Here is an 18,696-nt window from a genome sequence, read left to right as displayed (position 1 = left end):
CCTGTAGATATTTTTTTTGTGATGTCTTTGTGTGGTTTGGTATCAGAGTAATCCTGGCCTCATAGATTTTGGAATAGTGTGAGGAGAATTAGTATTAATTCTTCTTTAAATGTCTGGTAGAATTTACCTGTGAATCCACCTAGTCTAAAAGTCCTGGACTTTTATTCTTTTGTAGTTTTTGATCACTGATTCGATTTCATTTCTTGTAAATGGTCTATTCAGATTTTCTATTTCTTCCTGGTTCAGTATTGGAAGATTGTATATTTCTAAGAATTTATCCATTTCTTCTAGGTTATCTGGCTGATTTAAATTAGCATAATGACCTCAAGATTCATTCATGTTGTCACATATTACGGGATTTTCTTTCTTTCTTTTCTTTTTTTAAGCCTGAATAGTATTCTATTGTATGTATTTACCCAGTTTATTTATCTTTGCTTTGTCAGGGGACATTTAGGTTGTTTCCACATCTTGACCATTGTGAGTAGCATTGCAGTTAAAATGAGAGTGCTAATATTTCTTTGAGATTCTGATTTCAGTTGTTTTAGATAAATATCCAGAAGTGGGATTACTTGGTCTTTTGGTCGTTCTATTTTTAATTTTTAGAGAAATATCCATACTGTTTTCCATAATGGCAGCACCATTTTTCATTCCCATCAGCAGTGTGCAAGGGTTCCAATCTCTAACCACAAACTATCTGAAAAGGAAATTAGGAAAATAATTCCATTTACAACAGGACACACAAAAACAACAAAATATTTAGGAATAAACTTAAATAAGGAGGTGAAAGACTTGTAGATCGAAAACTACAAGGTATTGATGAAAAAAATTAAATAAGACACAAACAAATGGAAAGATATCCCATGTTCATGGATTGAATGACTTTATATTGTTAAAAACCCACATGCTTTTGAAAACCAAAAAGTGATTCATGAGATGTAGTATTGTGTCCTACGGTTCAGTTGTTTTATCTTAACTCTGCTATGCCTTGAACATCCAGGTGGGGAAAATGCAGAGAAGCACAGCTTTTATTTGTCTTTGAATGTTTGTAGGTCAAAATGGAGATGGTTTGAAACAAAATTATAAATGTAGGGTCAGAGGGGCTTTCTCATATTGCCTTCTCTAAAAATCTTTCTAAGTACTTTTTAAGTACTCACCCCCTGTAAAATCTGGAAGCAATATATTATTAGCCATATATACTTATCAAGTGATGAACTACTTACATTTCAAGAGAAAGAACATTTGAGCTAAATTTTCTTGTACCAGAAATGTCTCTTTTAAGTCTAAGTGAAGAATTAGACCACACGTTTCCTATTCAGTTAATGTATGATAATAATGATAGTTGATGACCAGTTGGTCTGGAAGTTGTTATGGGTACCAATATTTTCAAGCACACATGCACAATATACCATAACACAGTAAATACAACTTATTTTGTATTTTTAACATAAGTAGTGTTCAGAAATAACTATTACATATCACCCATGGTTTCTCTCATTCATTTATTTATTTATTCATTGAATATTCATTAAGCACCTACTAGGTAGCAGAAAAATTCAGTCTCTGGTGGTGACATTAAACAAGATAGAAACCAAGTCCCTATATTTGAGGAGCTTACTTTTTGGTAGAGAAAAAATAAGCAAGCAAATATAATACACAAGAACATTCTAGAAAGAAGCAAGTGCTATAAATAGAAATAAAAACAGGGTGATATGATTGGGAGGGTTTGGAGGCCAAGTAGTCCAGTAAGGCCTCTCTCAGGCCAGAATGGAAGACTGGGGAGAGAAGTAACAGCCGGTCCAAAGGGGAGAACCTGACACATGTGAGGGGCAGGGAGAAGGCCAGTGAGGCTGGAGTGAAGTGAGCAGAGGCAGAGAGGCCCCCAGCAGGGTTGGAAAGGCAGACAGAAGCTGTTTACGTAGCACCTTGTAGAACACGGCGGAGGGTTTGCCTGGTGATGGGAAGTGTGTGGAGGTTTGAAGAGGAACGTGATGACATGGCGATAGTTTTAAAAGGTCGGTCTGACTGCTGTGCAGAGAACAGCTTGGGGGTAGAGTGGAGAAAGCAAGAAAGGACTGATGAAGACAAATCAGAAGGCTGCTGAGATCGTCCAGGTGGGAGATAATGGCAGCTTAGACCAGGCTGGTGGCACGAGGGGGTGCCGATGAATGCAGGATGTGTTTGGAAGTAAAGTGCACAAGATTTGTTGTTAAACGAAATGTGGGAAGTAAGGGAAAGCGAGGTGTTGCTGACGACTCCCAGGTCACGGCATGAACACCCTGGTGGATGGTGATGGCCTTTGCTGCAAAGGCAGTGAGTGATGGAGTGGGGGAGGCCAGAGGAGCTCTTAGCTGGTCAGTGCCCTTTCCGAACAACTGAACTAAACCTAGCACCATGTCTGGAAGGCTTTCGGCACAGGCAGCTGGTAGAGAGCAGGGTGCATGATCGTTCACTTGCAGGATTTGGGGCAGACATTCCTACGGGATGCTGCCCAGTCTGTGCCTGAACTTAGGGTTTCCTCCTGCCCCTGAGAACACACAGCGAATCACAATCTCCCCCTGCCTGTGTCATCCCCTATCTCAGAATTCCAGACAAATGTTTCATGTCATCTACTCTGGTCCACTCTATTAGCTCCTATAATATTTATGCCCTGTAAGTGTCCCAGAAGCTATCATGAGAACTTGTTTACATTTCCTTTGTCACCATTCTTTACGTCCTTCCCCACATATCCAAAAACCTAATTCTATGCAAAATTTAGCCAAGAGAGTTTTTTTAGTCAAAGAAACTGTTAAAACGCCCACACTCTAACTTGGGTACTTTGGTTCATTTGCTGAAATGTTAGATGCTGTGTTTTTTCAAGAAGTATTTGTCTGGTTTCCTGACCCCTGTCAGAACGCAAGTACCGGATTAGAGGATGGTGGGGTGGTGCTGGGGGCAAGGACACTGAGAGCAGCAAAACTGACAACTGACAGGCAGAAGGCAGAGGTATTCAAAAAATGACATGAAATGAAAAAAAAGCTCAAAAAACACAAAGAGTTAGGACCATGTAGCCTCACAGGCATTGCTGTCTTAAGGATGGCACAGTAAGTGTGGTTCTCAATAATGACCTTGAATCAGTAAGAAAAGATTGCATTGCTTTGGATATAATTGTGTAAGAGTGCAGGGGTGGATGGTAATTATTTTAAAAGATCTTTTTTTCTAATGGTGAAAATGAAATTGAGTTTTGGCAGTTAGTGATAAATATGTAATCTGGAAAATAACTTTATGTGAACTTCTCTTTTCTGACACCACTAGATAAATAAAATGCTTATCTTTTCTGACTTTGGAAATCAAGTTTAATGCAACAGAGTGTGTTTTTGAAATTCATCTTCTTTATAGAGGTCTTGCTGAGCTGAGGGGTGTGTTACAAATAGCCTCTCTCTGTGTGTCTCCCCTGGAGAGGGAAGTAAGCCTCTTCTCCATTTGGGGACAATGACTGAAGAGCCTCCCATAGCCTTTGTAATTCAAGTCTATTTGGATTCAAGGCCACTTCCAATATTCTCTGATTTTCATGAGCTTGTTATTTTCTACTTGTCCTGCTATTATTTGTTACAACAATTATTAGAAGCCTTTTGAACTTACTGTGGCTTATTTACATTATTAGGAGTTTTATCTGGTTCTCTTCACTGGGTGCAGCATGCCATTAAATCACCAGGACTAACAATAGTCGTATCTACAAAACTGCTTTCACCAGCTCAGTTAACAGACCCATTTTCCTGCTCTTTAGCTCTTAACTCCTGCGCTGGGGCAGTTTCCGTTGCTATCAGAGAGCTAGTTCAGGTTTCATGCCTACATTCAGCAAATACTTTAAGAGTTAAAGTCAAAAGTTTTAAGGCACCTGATGATACTAAGCTTATGGACCAGAAATCCCAAAATGTTGGCGCTACTCGCCCTCCCATGAACAACATCCCAGAGTGACACCGACATAATGCCAACCCACGTGCCACTTCACGAAGGTTATGAGCCTGCCCCGAGCGCCAACCCAGGACTCCCCAGTCTACAGCAAGTTTGGAGTGTGTGTCTCCAGTCTCAGAGGGGTCTTTTTATCTCCCAATTGAAAATCAAATTACAACCAGCATTTTGTAAAGAAAAAAACAAATCATGGAAAGGGAGGGAGGTCAACCAGTGGTATGAAAGGCAGGCCCAAGCGTGACAGAAAAGAAGGGTTCGCGCACACCTGCCTCAGATCACTGTCACTTCCTGAAGGCGTTCATATTTTATTCAAGGTACGTGTGACAGCTCAACCTTTACCCGGTGACTTTTATTTTATTGCAAAGCAATTCTAGCTGGGAATATTTTAAGTATTTAAAGGCTGAACATGAATCATGAGTAATGCCAGTGATCATAAAGGAGCCATAGCAAACTTACTGGAGTCCTCTTGGTGCCCTGTTGAGAACGGTGACAGTCTAGCCGTACTTGTGCCCATGTGGCAGCTGCTCGTCTCTAAAAAGGGACTGTCACGGGGGCGCCTGGGTGGCACAGCAGTTAAGCGTCTGCCTTCAGCTCAGGGCATGATCCCAGCGTTATGGGATCGAGCCCCACATCAGGCTCCTTCACTATGAGCCTGCTTCCTCCTCTCCCACTTCCCCTGCTTGTGTTCCCTCTCTCGCTGGCTATCTCTGTTAAATAAATAAAATCTTTTAAAAAAATAAATAAATAAAATAAAAAATAAAAAGGTACTGTCACGGAAGGATGAATGCTCAGTTGCTAGATGTTAGCGAAGGGACTGTCACGGCTATGAACGCGCAGTTGCTAGATGTTAGCGGAGGTGCTCCGATTCCACCCAGGACAGATCCGGAGAGTCTGGTAGGATGCGCTGGAGAATTACAGAGGTGTAGTAGAGGTTCGAGCCACGGGGTGGCGCTCCACCAGCTTCTCCAGAACTGACCGTGAGGTTCTGGTTTGCACATTCAGTGATGTGCTCATATTGCCAGTAGTGATGCCAACGGTCAGAGACACAGAAGGATGGGCGAGATTATGGTACAAGCATTAACGTTGAAATGTTCTGAGTCATGACTCTCGATGCTTACCGCATAAAGAGCTATACTATAGTGGAGGATTCAGTGAAAATACTAGAATTGTATGTAAATGCAATCCAGGAGCCATGCTTGGTTTCTGTCTTTGTTCACGGTTGTTTCTCTCGCAGGCTTCCCCATCTCAGTAAGCGGCACCACTCGCCCAGCTGCCAATAACTCAGAGTCATCCTTGACTCTTCTTCCCTCCCTCTGTGCTCCTCGACCCAGTCCATAGGCAAGTTTTATTGATTCTAGCTTCAAAATGCATCTCTCACCAGACTGGTACCTTTGTTGCCGTCAGTGGACCGGCGCAGACACATCATGGGCACCAGGAGGCCATAATTTCCATTAGGTTTCACTCTTGCTGTTGAACATTCTGTGGCTTCAAACAAGTGTATAAGACACGTATCCACCATTATAGTATCATACCGAATAGTTTCACTGCCCTAAAAATTTTCTGTCTTCTGCCTAAATCATCCGTCCCTCTCTCTAAGCCCTGGAAACCACTGATCTTTTTACTGTCTCCATAGTTTTGCCTTTTCCAAAATGTCATAGTTGGAATCCTACAGTGTAGCCTTTTCAGACTGACTTCTTTCACTTCATAATATACATTTAAGGTCCCTCCTTGTCTTTTCATGGTTTAATTGCGTATTTCTTTTTAGCCCTAATCACTGTTCCATTGTGTTCCATACCATGGTTTATTGATCCATTCACTGACTGCAGGATGTCAGGTTTTGGCAATTATGAATAAAGCTGCAGTGAACGCCCATGTGAGGACGTAATTTTTCAACTCTTTTGGATAAATACTAGGGAGTACAATTGTTGGATCAGATGGAAAAGGAGGTTTAGTTTTGTAAGAAACTGCCAAATAACTCATCCAAAGTGGCTTGTTTTGTGCTGGTCTCAGCCGGTCAATAGCTAGTGTTCTGGTCGGATCAACCCCGTGGTTCTTACTATCACTGCAAGTTGCCCTTCCGACAGCTGTTAGGAAACCCTGAAAAAATAAAGGTTTACAGCTTTCAGAACCTGTTAATTACACAGCACATCTGGAGCCACGTAATGAGATTGAGGGGAGAGGGGAGTGCATGGCCTGGGGTACCGCTTTTACTAGGGTCCAGGTGGGGGCCTAGGGCTGCATAGGCTCACTCTTTATTGGTGAATTTAAACCGTAAGAGCAGGAATTTAAAGCAGTGGAAGAGAAAGAGCAAAAATAAAACAAAAGCAAGTACCCAAGACGATCAGATGTTGAGATCAACCAGGATCTCTAAGACAAAGGAACCCAGGGCGGGAGGCAGCCGGCCTCTTTATGAAGCGGTGTGGCCGGTGATCTGTTCCTTCTAGCTAGCAGCCCTTGAAACGGGTGCCTCTCTGAGAGGGTTGGGTTGCTCAGTCCTGGAAGCCTAAATCAGGTATTTGCATTACAAAAAAGGAAAAAAAAAAAGAAAACTGTCAGGGCCTCCACCACCGGTGGGTACCATTTTGCGTTCCCAGCGGCAAGGAAGGAGCGTTCTTGCTGCCCTGCCTGCCCTGCCTGCCCCATAGCACCGCGTGGTGAGGACCCTGGATCCCGGCTGTTTAGTAAGAGTGTAGAGGTATTTCAACCTTGTTTTAATTTGCAATTCTCTCATGACACACGGTGGATGACATCCTCTCATCCACTCGCTTGCTGTCCGTACGTCTCCTCTGCTCAGACCCCCTGCGCATCGTTGACTCGGGTGGTTCACGTTCTCAGGGCTGCGTTTTGAGAGATCTCTGTGTATTTGTATTTGTTTTTTTTGTTTGTTTTTTTGTTTTTTTTAAAGATTTTATTTATTTATTCGACAGGATAGAGGCAGCCAGCGAGAGAGAGAACACAAGCAGGGGGAGTGGGAGAGGAAGAAGCAGGCTCATAGTGGAGGAGCCTGACGTGGGGCTCGATCCCACAACGCCGGGATCACGCCCTGAGCCGAAGGCAGACGCTCAAGCGCTGTGCCACCCAGGCGCCCCATGTGTATTTGTATTTGTCTTCAGATGCACCCTTTGCAAATGCTTTTTCCCCTGTCTGGCTTATCTTTCATGGAGCGGAAGTTTTTAATTTATCGATGATTTCTCTCACGGGCTGTGCTTTTGTTGTTGTCTGTAAAAAGTCATCACCAAACTCGGGGTCACCTGGGTGTTCTCCCGTGCTTATCTTCTAGGGGGTTATAGTTCGGCACTGCACATTTAGGTCTGTGATCTGTCTTGAGTTAATTTTTGTGAGAGACACAGTGAGTTTTTAAAAAAATAAATTATATCAAGTCACTTCCCTTATGACCTCCACTTATCTGTAGACTTAAACCAAAGTCCTTCTTCCCATGAGCTGCAGTTTCTACCGGACCTGACCACCGTCCGCAGCGGCAAGCCGTCGTGGTACCTTTCCCTCCCCTCCCTGCCAGAGCCTGCCTTCCGTCGGCGGACCCTCCGGATTTGTTCACAGCCTGCGCTGAAGCAGGATTACGTAACCCAGAACCTGTGTCCAGCTAGTAAGATGGAGTTGTAATCAAACGAGTAAATCTTACAGGGGAGGTCGGACGGGAGGATTTCCAGAATAGCCCCCTTAAACAGCTGCCTTGACAGGTAGCACTTCATGAGCCCCGCTGACCAAGAACAGAAATAAAAGCTTCAGTTAGATGTTTAAAAGAATATCCTGAGATCGAACACTCTAAAATCTGTAATCACTTTATGTAAGAGTCAGGAATCATTTTCACGGAGGTACAATACGTGACAAACTGAACTTTTAAAACTTGTACTGTTACAAAATGACAGATCGTTTCCAGTAATTTAATTACATTTGAACCAATAATTTTTCAAAATATTTCCACATTCAGTATTCAAAACCTTAATTTTCCCAGAATCATATCTTTTTTCTAATTTCCAGGAATATGGGTATCTCATTATCAGTTCTGTTGGCCACCTCATTCTTACATCTCCGTTCATTTGTCATTTAGGACGTTGTTTTGCCCAGTTTCACTTCAGCTCCTGGGACTGAGTGACAGTCGTTCTCCATTACTGTCTCTTCATGCTGCTCTTCCCTGAAGAGTCCTTAGGTTTCCCTGCTTATCTGAGCACAGGGTGCCTTCCGCCGCAACCAATAATGCTGTTTTGCCACGACGGGAACTGAAGGGTATCCAGATGCTTTTGGGTCAAATCGCAGCTCTGCTTTGCAGCTCACTGGGACACTTACGTGAGCATTACGGCGTAATATTTCTCAATGATATGATCCTTCTGCTGCTTCAGGAATGGATTCCAAGGCATTAAATTCTACTTTGTAATAAATAGTGTAACAGTAATGTCACAACAAAGCTTAATTCTGTTGAATGAATACACCTCTGAATCGCTGGAGAGAACAGGATTCCCTTCTAGGCCAATGTAAATATTCATCATTATTCCTTAAATTGAACGATACTATGAACTTAATATTATATCTGGCCAGTAGTACTTATTTGAGCATTTTTATTGAGGGCTTGCTTGGTAATGCTAGTGTTACATCATATTGGGAAGCTGTGTTTAGTAGTGCGGAAAACCAACTTAGGCATAACATTTCACGAGGATATGGTGCCAGCTAGTGGTACATGTTATATATGCCCTAAAAGCATAGAATGCTGGCCTTTTTAAAATAACTAAACACCACATGGTCTTACTGGGATCGAATTTGCTCAAATACTACATATATATATATCTGCCATGTTGGTGAGAACCAAGACGATGTGCATAATAATGCATGTGGGGGGGACGCCTGGGTAGCGCAGTCGTTAAGCGTCTGCCTTCGGCTCAGGGCGTGATCCCGGCGTTCCGGATCGAGTCCCACATCAGGCTTCTCCTCTATGGGCCTGTTTCTTCCTCTCCCACTCCCCCTGCTTGTGTTCCCTCTCTCACTGGCTGTCTCTCTCTCTGTCGAATAAATAAATAAAATCTTAAAGAATAATAATAATAATAATAATAATGGGTGTCTGAAATGTTCTGTTGCATAACGCCCATGCCAGCTTCTCTCCAGTCCTGTGTTCCCACATTGTGCTGATTCACATTTTATTATGCTGCTTATATTTGATCATACATGCATCCTTGTATTTCATCATTTATCACAAGATCTGGCAATTAGATGCAGAAATAAGTATTTTCGAATAAATAATAAATGGTCTCTTTTTCTCCAGCTGATGGAAGGCCGTGCCTTCCCTTTCCTCTATAGCATATCCTCATCGTTCCCACCCCTTGACGTATAGAAGACCTCTATGATCTGTCCTGCCATGCTTGGCTTTCGGTGAATCAGTAAGAGCTTAAAGAATTTCAGTGCTTCGCCTTCCTAATGAACTGAGGCTTACAGGTGGAACGTTGCAAGGAAACGGAAATCTAACAGGAAATGAAGACACGTCAATATTGCTTTAAAATTTTCAAAGCATTATTTTGTTACATCTAGATCAATGGTTGTGAATCCTGGCTGCATATCAAAATCACCGGGGTCTTTTAGAAAACACGCCTGCCACAACAAGCCACAGAAAAATTAAACCGGAATATCAGATATTGATCAGTCTGATGCGGGGGTAGCTGAAGGGAGCTGCGCAGTGTCAGTCAGTAACTACGCCCACGCCAGTGGGTGCTCTTCCTCCTACACGGCCCAGCAGACCGTCGTGCTAAACCAGATACTGCCACGAAGATGTGCAAACCAAATTTGTGATTAATTTAACAGTTTGGTGCCGTGTGTGTGTTTGTGTGTTTGTGGTGTATGTATTTCACATCCAACATATGTAGGGGGAAGAAACAAGAAAAAAGACTTTCCTTCCTTGCTTCTTTATCCCTTACACTGTTATGGTGGAGTTTTTCCCAATGGCTGTGCTGTCAGGACAGAGTGGTTTAAGAAAATGCCCCATGTCCTCATTAGACAGAGAGTGAACCCCCTTGCCTGCCAATGAGTGTAGAGAGCAGCCTATTTCTGGAATCACACCAGCGCTGCCTTTTTGCCCCCACCCCTCCCATAACATCCCAAATGCACTGAAGTCTTTTTCCACATTCACAGTTCCTCTGGACTCACTTTCAGGTATATCTGATGTCTTAATGATCTTGCAGTCTGTGGGAAAAAATAGAGAAACTGAGCAGCTCCGTACATCATACGTTTTACCAGAACCAGAGATCCCTGTATCTGGTACCAAAACCTGAAAGCTGGCGAAATGTAATCCGTGTAACCACTTCCTACCAATCCCTTCTAAAGACTAAGCGATATCTAAGGACCTTTCCAGATAAAAGGTCTCCTGGATTCTTGAAATCTCCTTTCTTCTCTTTTTCCTGATTCATCATCTCTCTCCTCCCTCTCCCTCCTTCCCTTCCCTTTCTCCTCTCCTTCTCCTCACCCCCACCCTCTCTGTCTTTTCTTCCTCCTTCCCTCTCCTCCTCCAAATAGAAGAGAAGCTTTCCAGCTTTCTGTTTCTGGGCAACAGAATAATAAATCTGGCAAAATGATACTCTTGAGGTTGTCAGAGAACCAGTAGCAGGCTTCCCACACTCCCATTCTGTGTAGGGAAAACAAGTATCCCTAGTACCCCGATTTCATCAATCATTGTAAAAAAAATTTTTTTTGATGAGGTTGCAGGATTTAGGTGAGGTTCAGTGGGGTGGAGTCTGGAGCCAACGACCAAAAAGAATTCTTGAGACACCTTTGGTACAAAATTGGTGGTTTATTAAAGCACGGGGACAGGACCCTAGGTCAGAAAGAGCTTCCGGGTTGTGAGGGGTGGCTGATTATATACCGTGGGGTTGGGGAAGTAAGGAAAAAGGGAGGTTTCAAGAGGATTTTCATATGTTAAAGAAGATTCACAAGATACCAGAGGCCTTGCCATTGTCGAGTTAAGTTGTTTTTTCCTCTAGCAAGGCATTAACGTGAAGATAGTTGGGACCTTCCTGGATTCCTACAAGTATCTGTCTGTGGTCTGCAGGCTATAAGACATTTAGTTGTATTCCCTCCTGGAAACTAGGTTAGTAATAGAAATGCTTTGTTCTTGTAAACTGCTAAGACATTTGCAAACTGAGGGAGACAGGTCTTGCAAGATGGTGGTCCCTATAGGTTAACTGTTTCTTGGTCCTTCAGGGCAACCAGGAGTGCCTGAGGAATGTCTCATACATCCCATGGGGGGGGCGGGGGGAGGGGGCGGGGTGTCAGCTTCTGCTTTGTCCTCCCCTTGCCTTCCGTTCCCTCATCAAAATTCATTCTGGGATTTGAGCTGGGTCAACAGATTGTGGCTTTGCAACTTGGGAAGCAAACAGCCTTTTAATAACAGTGTCACCTCACTTAGAGGGACACTCTGAGCGGGGCTGTGTGCGGGTACCAGCTGGGCTATGGTCCACTGGATCTTTGGACACCCTTACTCTCAGTCTGTTGGGTTAGCAACGAATGTCAACACCCACTTTCACAGACAAAGCGCATGCATTTCTTTTCCCTGTTTTTCCGGAAGTCATTCAAGAATGTTTTCTGAAGTCCTTCTAGTGCGAGTGAGAGTATAATATATTTTTTTACTGGCTCTGCTGAGAGGGTGGCTGTGGCCAGGGACCTGGGACCAGGGAAGGAGTTGCCAGGGACCTGGACGGCAAGTCATTCGCACATGGATCAAAAACCTCACCCTCAAAGATTCCTTTGTCTCTCTGTTTTTCCATTTCCAGCCTGGATGTGTAAATACCACGGAAGTGGACATTAAGAAGTCATCCAGAATGAGAAACCCACACAAAACACGGAAGGTAATAGCCACGTTTGCTGTGATCTTGGGATGGGTTGCACTGTTTGGAGGACATCAGTCATAAAAACCTTTCACCCACTTCCTGGAGTATCTTCTAGCATCTTCCTTGCCTTTTTTTTGGCCGCCCATCACTACTTCTGAATTTTGAAGAATTACTTTTCATAATACCTTACTTTGTGTCAAGCTTTCCCAGCAGAGGCCAACTGAGATATGCTCTGAGTCAGAAGAGACAGCATATGGGTGGACAGATAGGACTTAGAGAACTGTGTTCTTCATGCTACATGGTATTGCTGTCTTCCCAAGGCCAGGCAGGCCACCGTGCTTTCCGAAAACTTGAAAAGCGTTAATTGGCGATGTTGAGCTTCACGTCGCATCAGCCCTCCCTTCATGATGGGAAAACCAGGCAGAGCAAGGCGAAATGCCGTAGAGACGGGATTGCGGAGCTGGAGCTGTCTCAGCGGTGGTGTGATTTCCTGTGAGTCAGTGACGGTAGAACTGCAGGGCCTCACTGTGGAGCTCCGTACCCTAAAATTACCAGAGAAAAACAAAAATTCTGGAGAATGCTACAGCAAGCAGCACGTGTGCCCTTGTTTTCAAAATTAGGGAATGCTGATTTTTTTTTTTTTTTTTTTTTTTTTTTTTTTTTACTTTTTGGTGTGTGTGTGTGTGTGTGTGTATGACTTCTCAGAGTCAAAAGTGTTGAATTTGGCTACATTAGCTCATATTTGGTTAGTAACTGGAATGATCCATTTAATCAGATTTAACAAGTCTCTACTTTATGCCAGGTATGCACTGGTTTTTAGGTATTCCCCGGTCAATGCTCGCATCCCACCATGAGACAGCTCATGGTCTAATGAGAGTGTGCACATTGAACAAGTAGGCGAATGTCTGTACCTCTATGACCGTGTGATTGTGTTAAGCGGTATTTATCAGTCTGCTCACACAATGCCACCTGGGCGGCTTACATAATGGGAATTTATTTACTCAGAGTTCTGGAGACCAGAAGTCCCAGATCAGGTTGGGTTTTTGGTGAGAGCGCTCTTCCTGGCTTGTAGACAACTGCCTTCTCGCTGTGTCCTCACGTGGCAGAGACAGAGCTCTGGTGTCTGTCCCTCTTGTACGGACAGCAGCTTCATAGGATTAGGGTGCTACCTGATGACCTCTTCTAACCTTGGTTACCTCCTTATAGACTCCATCTCCCTATGTAGTCACACTGGAGATGAGGATTCCAACATGAACTTCAGAGGGCTGCAACTCCATCTATAACATGTTATCCAGGGAATTTGAATGATTCGGGATTCTAGATCACCACACCATTTTATTACCGAAACAATACACGGCAAACAGCAAACTGTCCCACCACCCTCTGACGTGTTCGCAGTCTGTCCTTGCGGAGTGGGCAGTTCTGTGGGAATGCAAGCCTTGGACAGAAATGGCAGAGGCCAGCCTCTCACCTTGGAAACTGTCTTTGCCTTCCAGAGCTAGTCGGACTACGTCCTTTGCTTATCCTTTTAGTGCTGTGACCACCATGTTTTAAACTTCTGCTGGTAAGAAAGTGGAAGCCCTGGATGGCAGTTCATTCTTGCAGACAGATGCTACCCCTAGTGAGGAGAGCTGCTGTGTATTCCTTTAGCAGTCAGCCGAGACAGTATTTCTCATGACTATATATCCCGACAAGAATAAGGGACCCCGTAAACCCCTACAGCAGTAATCCACACACGTACCTAAAGAAAGCAGGGACTAGAATTCTCTATTTAATTGTTAAATTTCAAATGTGTTTATCAAATATGTGAAGAGAAGGCTTAGAAGTACATCTGATTTGAGATATTTTTAGGTAGTTAGGATCAGTGTCTTTACTAAAATACAAAGAGGCGGGTGGAGTGTATTTCCTTATGTCTCTGTGAAGGGGTGATAATGTAGCAGAGCCGGAAAGAAATCAGCCTAATCCAGGCAGATTTTAAGGGCCACGGTGTGCCTGATTTTCTTCAGTCTGTTTCTAAGATTTTAATTATAATAGGTCAGGCTGTGTATCAGTCAGGGTCCCCCAAAGGGGGCAGGAGAGAAGGACAGAGACAGAGGGAGGGAGAGCAAAAGATGTATTTTAAGAAATGGTCCCCTGCAGTTGTAGAGGCTGGCCAAGCCCCAGATCTGATGAGGGAGGCCAGCGGCCAGAGTCCCAGGCGAGAATTGCCCTCTGCTGACGGAATTCCCTCTGGCTTGGAGGAAGTCTTCTAGTTCTATTCAGGCCTTCAGCTGATTGGATGAGGCCCACCCACCTTATGAAGGGGAATTGGCTTTATTCAAAGTCTGCTGATTTAAATTTTAATCTCATTCAAAAACATCCTCAAAGAAATATCCGGAATTATGTTTGATCAAATATAGGAGCGCTGTGGCCCAGCCAGCTTGACACGTAAAATTAACCAACACAGGATGGATCCCTCTGTATGACGAGAGCTAGAGGGGCCCTAGGACACCACAAAACCTGAGGAAAATGAAAAAAGCATTTGTATGTACATGACTAAACCCACACTTTGCATTGCTTCCTGCAACTTCAGGACCCCTATTTCAAAACCAAAGTAAGCTGTTTCTTGTCTCACTACTTTTCTTTTCTCTGACACCTTCATTTAGGCATTAAGACACTTTGTATTTTAGGTAACAGCTAATGAGCACATCGTGGAAGAGCAGTTAGGAAATTCCTGATGCCATGTCTCGTTTTCCTGCTTTTAATGCAGTGGCTGTTTACACATAAAACTGTTTATACATAAAAAAAATTGGCATTTCCTTGCTTGTATATGCATAATGTGGAATTCTAATTTTAACAGAAGAAACTATTCACTCCTTAGAGTAACACAAAAGGGTTTTAAGTAAGAAGTACAATCAGGTGACAGGCAACAAACATTCTGCTCAAACAGCAAACAGCAGGGAATATTCTAGACCCTTGAGAGTTGGCAGGGCGGAGTTAGCCCTGGGGTTGACGGACCCCAGGGCTCATCAGGGTTCTCTCTCTCCCGTGCCCTCTGTGCTCTGCCCTCTCTGCACTGGCGGCCTCCACACACCAGCAGATGTGATCACAGTCTGTTCTCTGGTCCAGCTGAGCGGTCCAGGAGACAGAGAAATATCCCCACGCTCTACCACCAGTTGGGAAAATCCCAAAGATTTCACTCCACAAAGAAGGGCATAAGAGCTTCCGTACTCTTTGCTTCCTGTTTTAAAGCACCCCCCACACCGCCTGTCAAGGATAAAAGTAGGGGAGTATTTTCTTAGAATTCTTCTAGGATGTGAAGGGAAATCACATAAGAACAGGTTTATGGAGAAAGTCAGATCTGTTTCATTTTATGAATAACTGACCCAGTATTCATTTGGTTGGATGGTACCCTCTGTGAAAAAAGCTGGTCAGGCACTGGATTTAAATAAATGTACATTTTTTCAAGTCTAAGCATCTTGATTGGTACTAGCTTTCCTAACAACTCAAAATGGGTCCCAGCTAGTTAATTTTATTTTCCCCCATTGAGACAATTTCATGTCCCTTCCTCTCCGGTCCTACCTGTCGCTAGCTCTATTCTACCCACTGCAGGCCAATATTTTAATATATTTCCTTTTTCTAAAAAAATTCGAAACCTTTCACATTTCGAATGATCCTCAGAACTTGTCCGCCAAAATAGGATCCATTTCCTTACCTCCTTTGTCCCTAAAATAAGCCCTGTACATAAAATTTCATTATTCATGGCCATTTTCACTGTGACCAAGAATCAAAGTTAAAAAGCTATCACAGGTCCCCAGAAAATGAAAGGCACTCTGACTGATGAAAGAGAGAACTCCTGATGTTTACCTGCATGAAACGGAAACTCCATGGTAACCACGGAGCCGGAGCCGTAGCAAGGCTGCTGGAGGGCGCCTCCCAGGGATCCGGTTCTCACACGGACCTTTCTGAGCCTATGGTCTCTGCATGCGTGCTGAAACGCTCACAGAGATGTGGAGACAGAAGGTAGCTTACAGATCCGTTTACTGCCGTGGCACCATAAGATGCCGTATTTTTCTAGCAGTCTTTTTAGTTATTTTTAATCTTAACCAAAAAACTTACTATTAAAACAGTCCGCTCTCTTACCTTATAAGCCGTTTTTACTTGAGTATAGTTGCTTATTAAGAATTTTTAGTAATTAAACTAAGGTGAACAAGAATGCAAGCCTTAGAGTCCTCTTGTTTTCTTTATTGAAGATTAATGTCGTACCACTGAAAAATTGTAGACATTGGGAAATGTCTACTTTATTGTCTACAAGTGTTGAATCTCTCACGTGTGCCTAATTTTTAAAAATCAACCTCAACAGTTACTTCAGAGTTCAAAGTTCAGATATGACGCCTAGTACTTCACCTAGGCCTTTTCTGTTTCTTTGGTGGAAATTCAGTGTCCTTGTCCCTCAGGCCCTGTGCTCCCATTAGCATCTTCTTTCATAACACTTCTCACAGTTGTAATCATGCGTGTGTTTGTGTGATTATCTGTGTAACACGCTTCCCTCCACTAAGCTGTGCGTTCCAATGGAGGAGAAAACATGTCCACCTTTGTTTATTTCTGTATTCCTGATGCGCAGCATTCTACCCAGCATACAGTAGGTGCTCAAGAGATGCTGAATGAATAAATGAAAGAAAGAACAGAGAAAATTTAAGCCGTTCAGTTCAGTCCTATTAATAATTAAGTCACAGCGTATGTGCTGCTCGTTGGGTTGAAATTGTTGCCCAGTGATAGAACTTGAGTTCCCAGAGGTTGAGGCTAGGTCAAGAGAGGGCAGATTGGAAGACTTACCAAAGATAGTGTAAAATGAATGATTCAGGTAAGTTAAAGCCAAGTCAAAATCTACTGAAGAAAGCCCAAGAGCAAAGTAATGGGAGGCAACAAGGGAAAACCAAGTCCATCCAACGGGTCCAGGTATAGAGCCAACAGTGAACATTAAGAAAAGATAGAGTCTGAGTGAAAACATGTCCGGAACAAAACACATGTGAATTTAGAGATACTGGTGAGGTTGGTGATGAGCCTGAAAATTGGCTCCGTTAAGCATCTGTATCTACCCTCTTCTGATTTCAAGAGTTTCTTCCAAACCTGTCTGGTAACTTTAATTTTGTGGGCTCATGAAGTTGTATTATGTGCTTATCTTTCTTCCTCATGTCCAAAGAAAAAGTGCTCCATAGCTCATATTAAGTCCCTTATTTTAAAATAGTAATTCTTTGCTATTAAAGAAAAAGTTATTTGTCTTCTCCCTGGAGTTGACATGTGAGATGTCTCACCCTCAGGTGAAGATTTTTTTGTCTCTTCAAGTCTCCAAACCTTTAATTGTACTGACTAAGCAATAGGTCTTTTTTTTTTTTTTTTAAGATTTTATTTACTTGAGACAGAGAGCAAGCATGAGCAGGGGGGAGGGGGAGAGGGAGAGAGAGGGAGAGGGAGAGGCAGACTTCCTGCTGAGCAGGGAGTCTGACACGGGGCTCCATCCCAGGAGCCCAGGATCATGACCTGAGGGGAAGGCAGACGCTTCACCGACTGAGCCACCCAGGTGTCCCTGTAATAGTCTTCCTCAAAAAAGAATATTCCTAAGTAGTAGGTTTGACCTTTTGACAAAATACATCAAGAATTCCAAAGTGAAAACTTTGGGGTCACTGATGTTGCGAGGCACCCAGTGGCACGAGTGGCAAGACCAGCATGGTGAGGTAAATAACCAATGCTGAGTTGGGAAGGGTGGAGCACTCCGGGGTGTCTTTGATCACAGTCGCAGAGACTAAATCAACAATGGAATTGTTAACCTGGTCTCTCTCCTCAGTATTCCATTCTGTAAAACAAATCATTTTCATTTTCTCTTGGCTTATTAACTTTTTATTCTATTCTATATCCACCCCTGTTTTATTCTGAAATCAGTACTTATTGAATGTTATATAGTATTGCTGCTCCCCCACTTGGTACTCTCAGTCCACCCCCAGATCTTAGTATCAGACTTACTATGTTCTTTCCATATAATCAATTATTCTGTCAAAGTTAATAATCTAGCCACATATTTTTTCAAAGAGCTGTTTTATATTCATACGATATTTATGATAACAGTGCCTTTGAATTTTAATAAGAAGCTTCATCAAATATGCAGCAAAGTTTTGAGTTACCTTGCTGAATATATAACATAAAATTACCTTTTAGAAAGTCTGTGACTGTAAATGGTATTTTGTCCTAACGTATTTCTTTTTTACTTTCATATAGTCTGTCTATGGTTTACAAAATGACATTAGAAGTCACAGTCCTACCCACACACCCACACCAGAAACTAAACCTCCAACAGAAGAGGAGTTACAACAACAGGTGGGTCAACCTATAAAATGACCTGCTGAGGTTACGGAGTAGCAGCTATGAAGAGTACATGCTGAACGTTCATGGCAGGGGTTTTTAAAAGGTTATTGGTATGGTTGACTGTTTCATAGAGAAGAGTTGCAGTTAAAAGGTAGTGAAATCATTTAATTTTAAGATATGTAGTCACCTGGAAATGTGTCAATATATGGAGATGGTTTTCAAATCTCTTTGCTCTTCAATTCCCTGAATCCTGTGTCCTCTAACCAGTTTTTAAAACAGAGGTACACCGATGTTTTGGTGTCTCCATTTCAAGAGCTCCTCTTGAAGAATGAGGAGACAAGAAGCTGGTGACGTAGAGTCATGTGTTTTACGTTTCCAGTCATGTGACATGACCTTCGCAGAATGTTCTTTCTTGTTCTTCCAGTACTGCTCTCCATAAGCCTCTGGAAGTTCTCTCTCACTAGCACTGGTGTACGGTTATGGTATACGTCATGTCTTGTTTCACCAATTGATCAAAAGTTTTGGCTCCAAGGAATATTTCAAAGCAAACAGCAGTGTCTCTTATATCAAATAATAGTGAAATCTC

General features: G+C 42.9%; 1 protein-coding gene across 3 annotated transcripts in view; it reads left to right on the top strand.

Moving 5' to 3' along the window:
* The window catches only part of RGS7 (regulator of G protein signaling 7), a 580,289-nt gene that overhangs the window by 528,717 nt on the left and 32,876 nt on the right, over positions 1–18,696 (top strand). For all 3 annotated transcript variants that reach the window (XM_057315141.1, XM_057315142.1, XM_057315143.1), the window contains 2 exons: positions 11,715–11,789; positions 18,024–18,122. In XM_057315141.1, the coding sequence (XP_057171124.1) occupies positions 11,715–11,789; positions 18,024–18,122 (174 nt within the window). The remainder of the gene's footprint in view (positions 1–11,714; positions 11,790–18,023; positions 18,123–18,696) is intronic.

This window comes from Ursus arctos, unplaced genomic scaffold (genome assembly GCF_023065955.2).
Source record: "Ursus arctos isolate Adak ecotype North America unplaced genomic scaffold, UrsArc2.0 scaffold_2, whole genome shotgun sequence".
Classification (NCBI taxonomy): domain Eukaryota; kingdom Metazoa; phylum Chordata; class Mammalia; order Carnivora; family Ursidae; genus Ursus; species Ursus arctos.
Note: the sequence above shows the minus strand (reverse complement) of the source record. Positions and strands in the feature narration are given on the sequence as shown.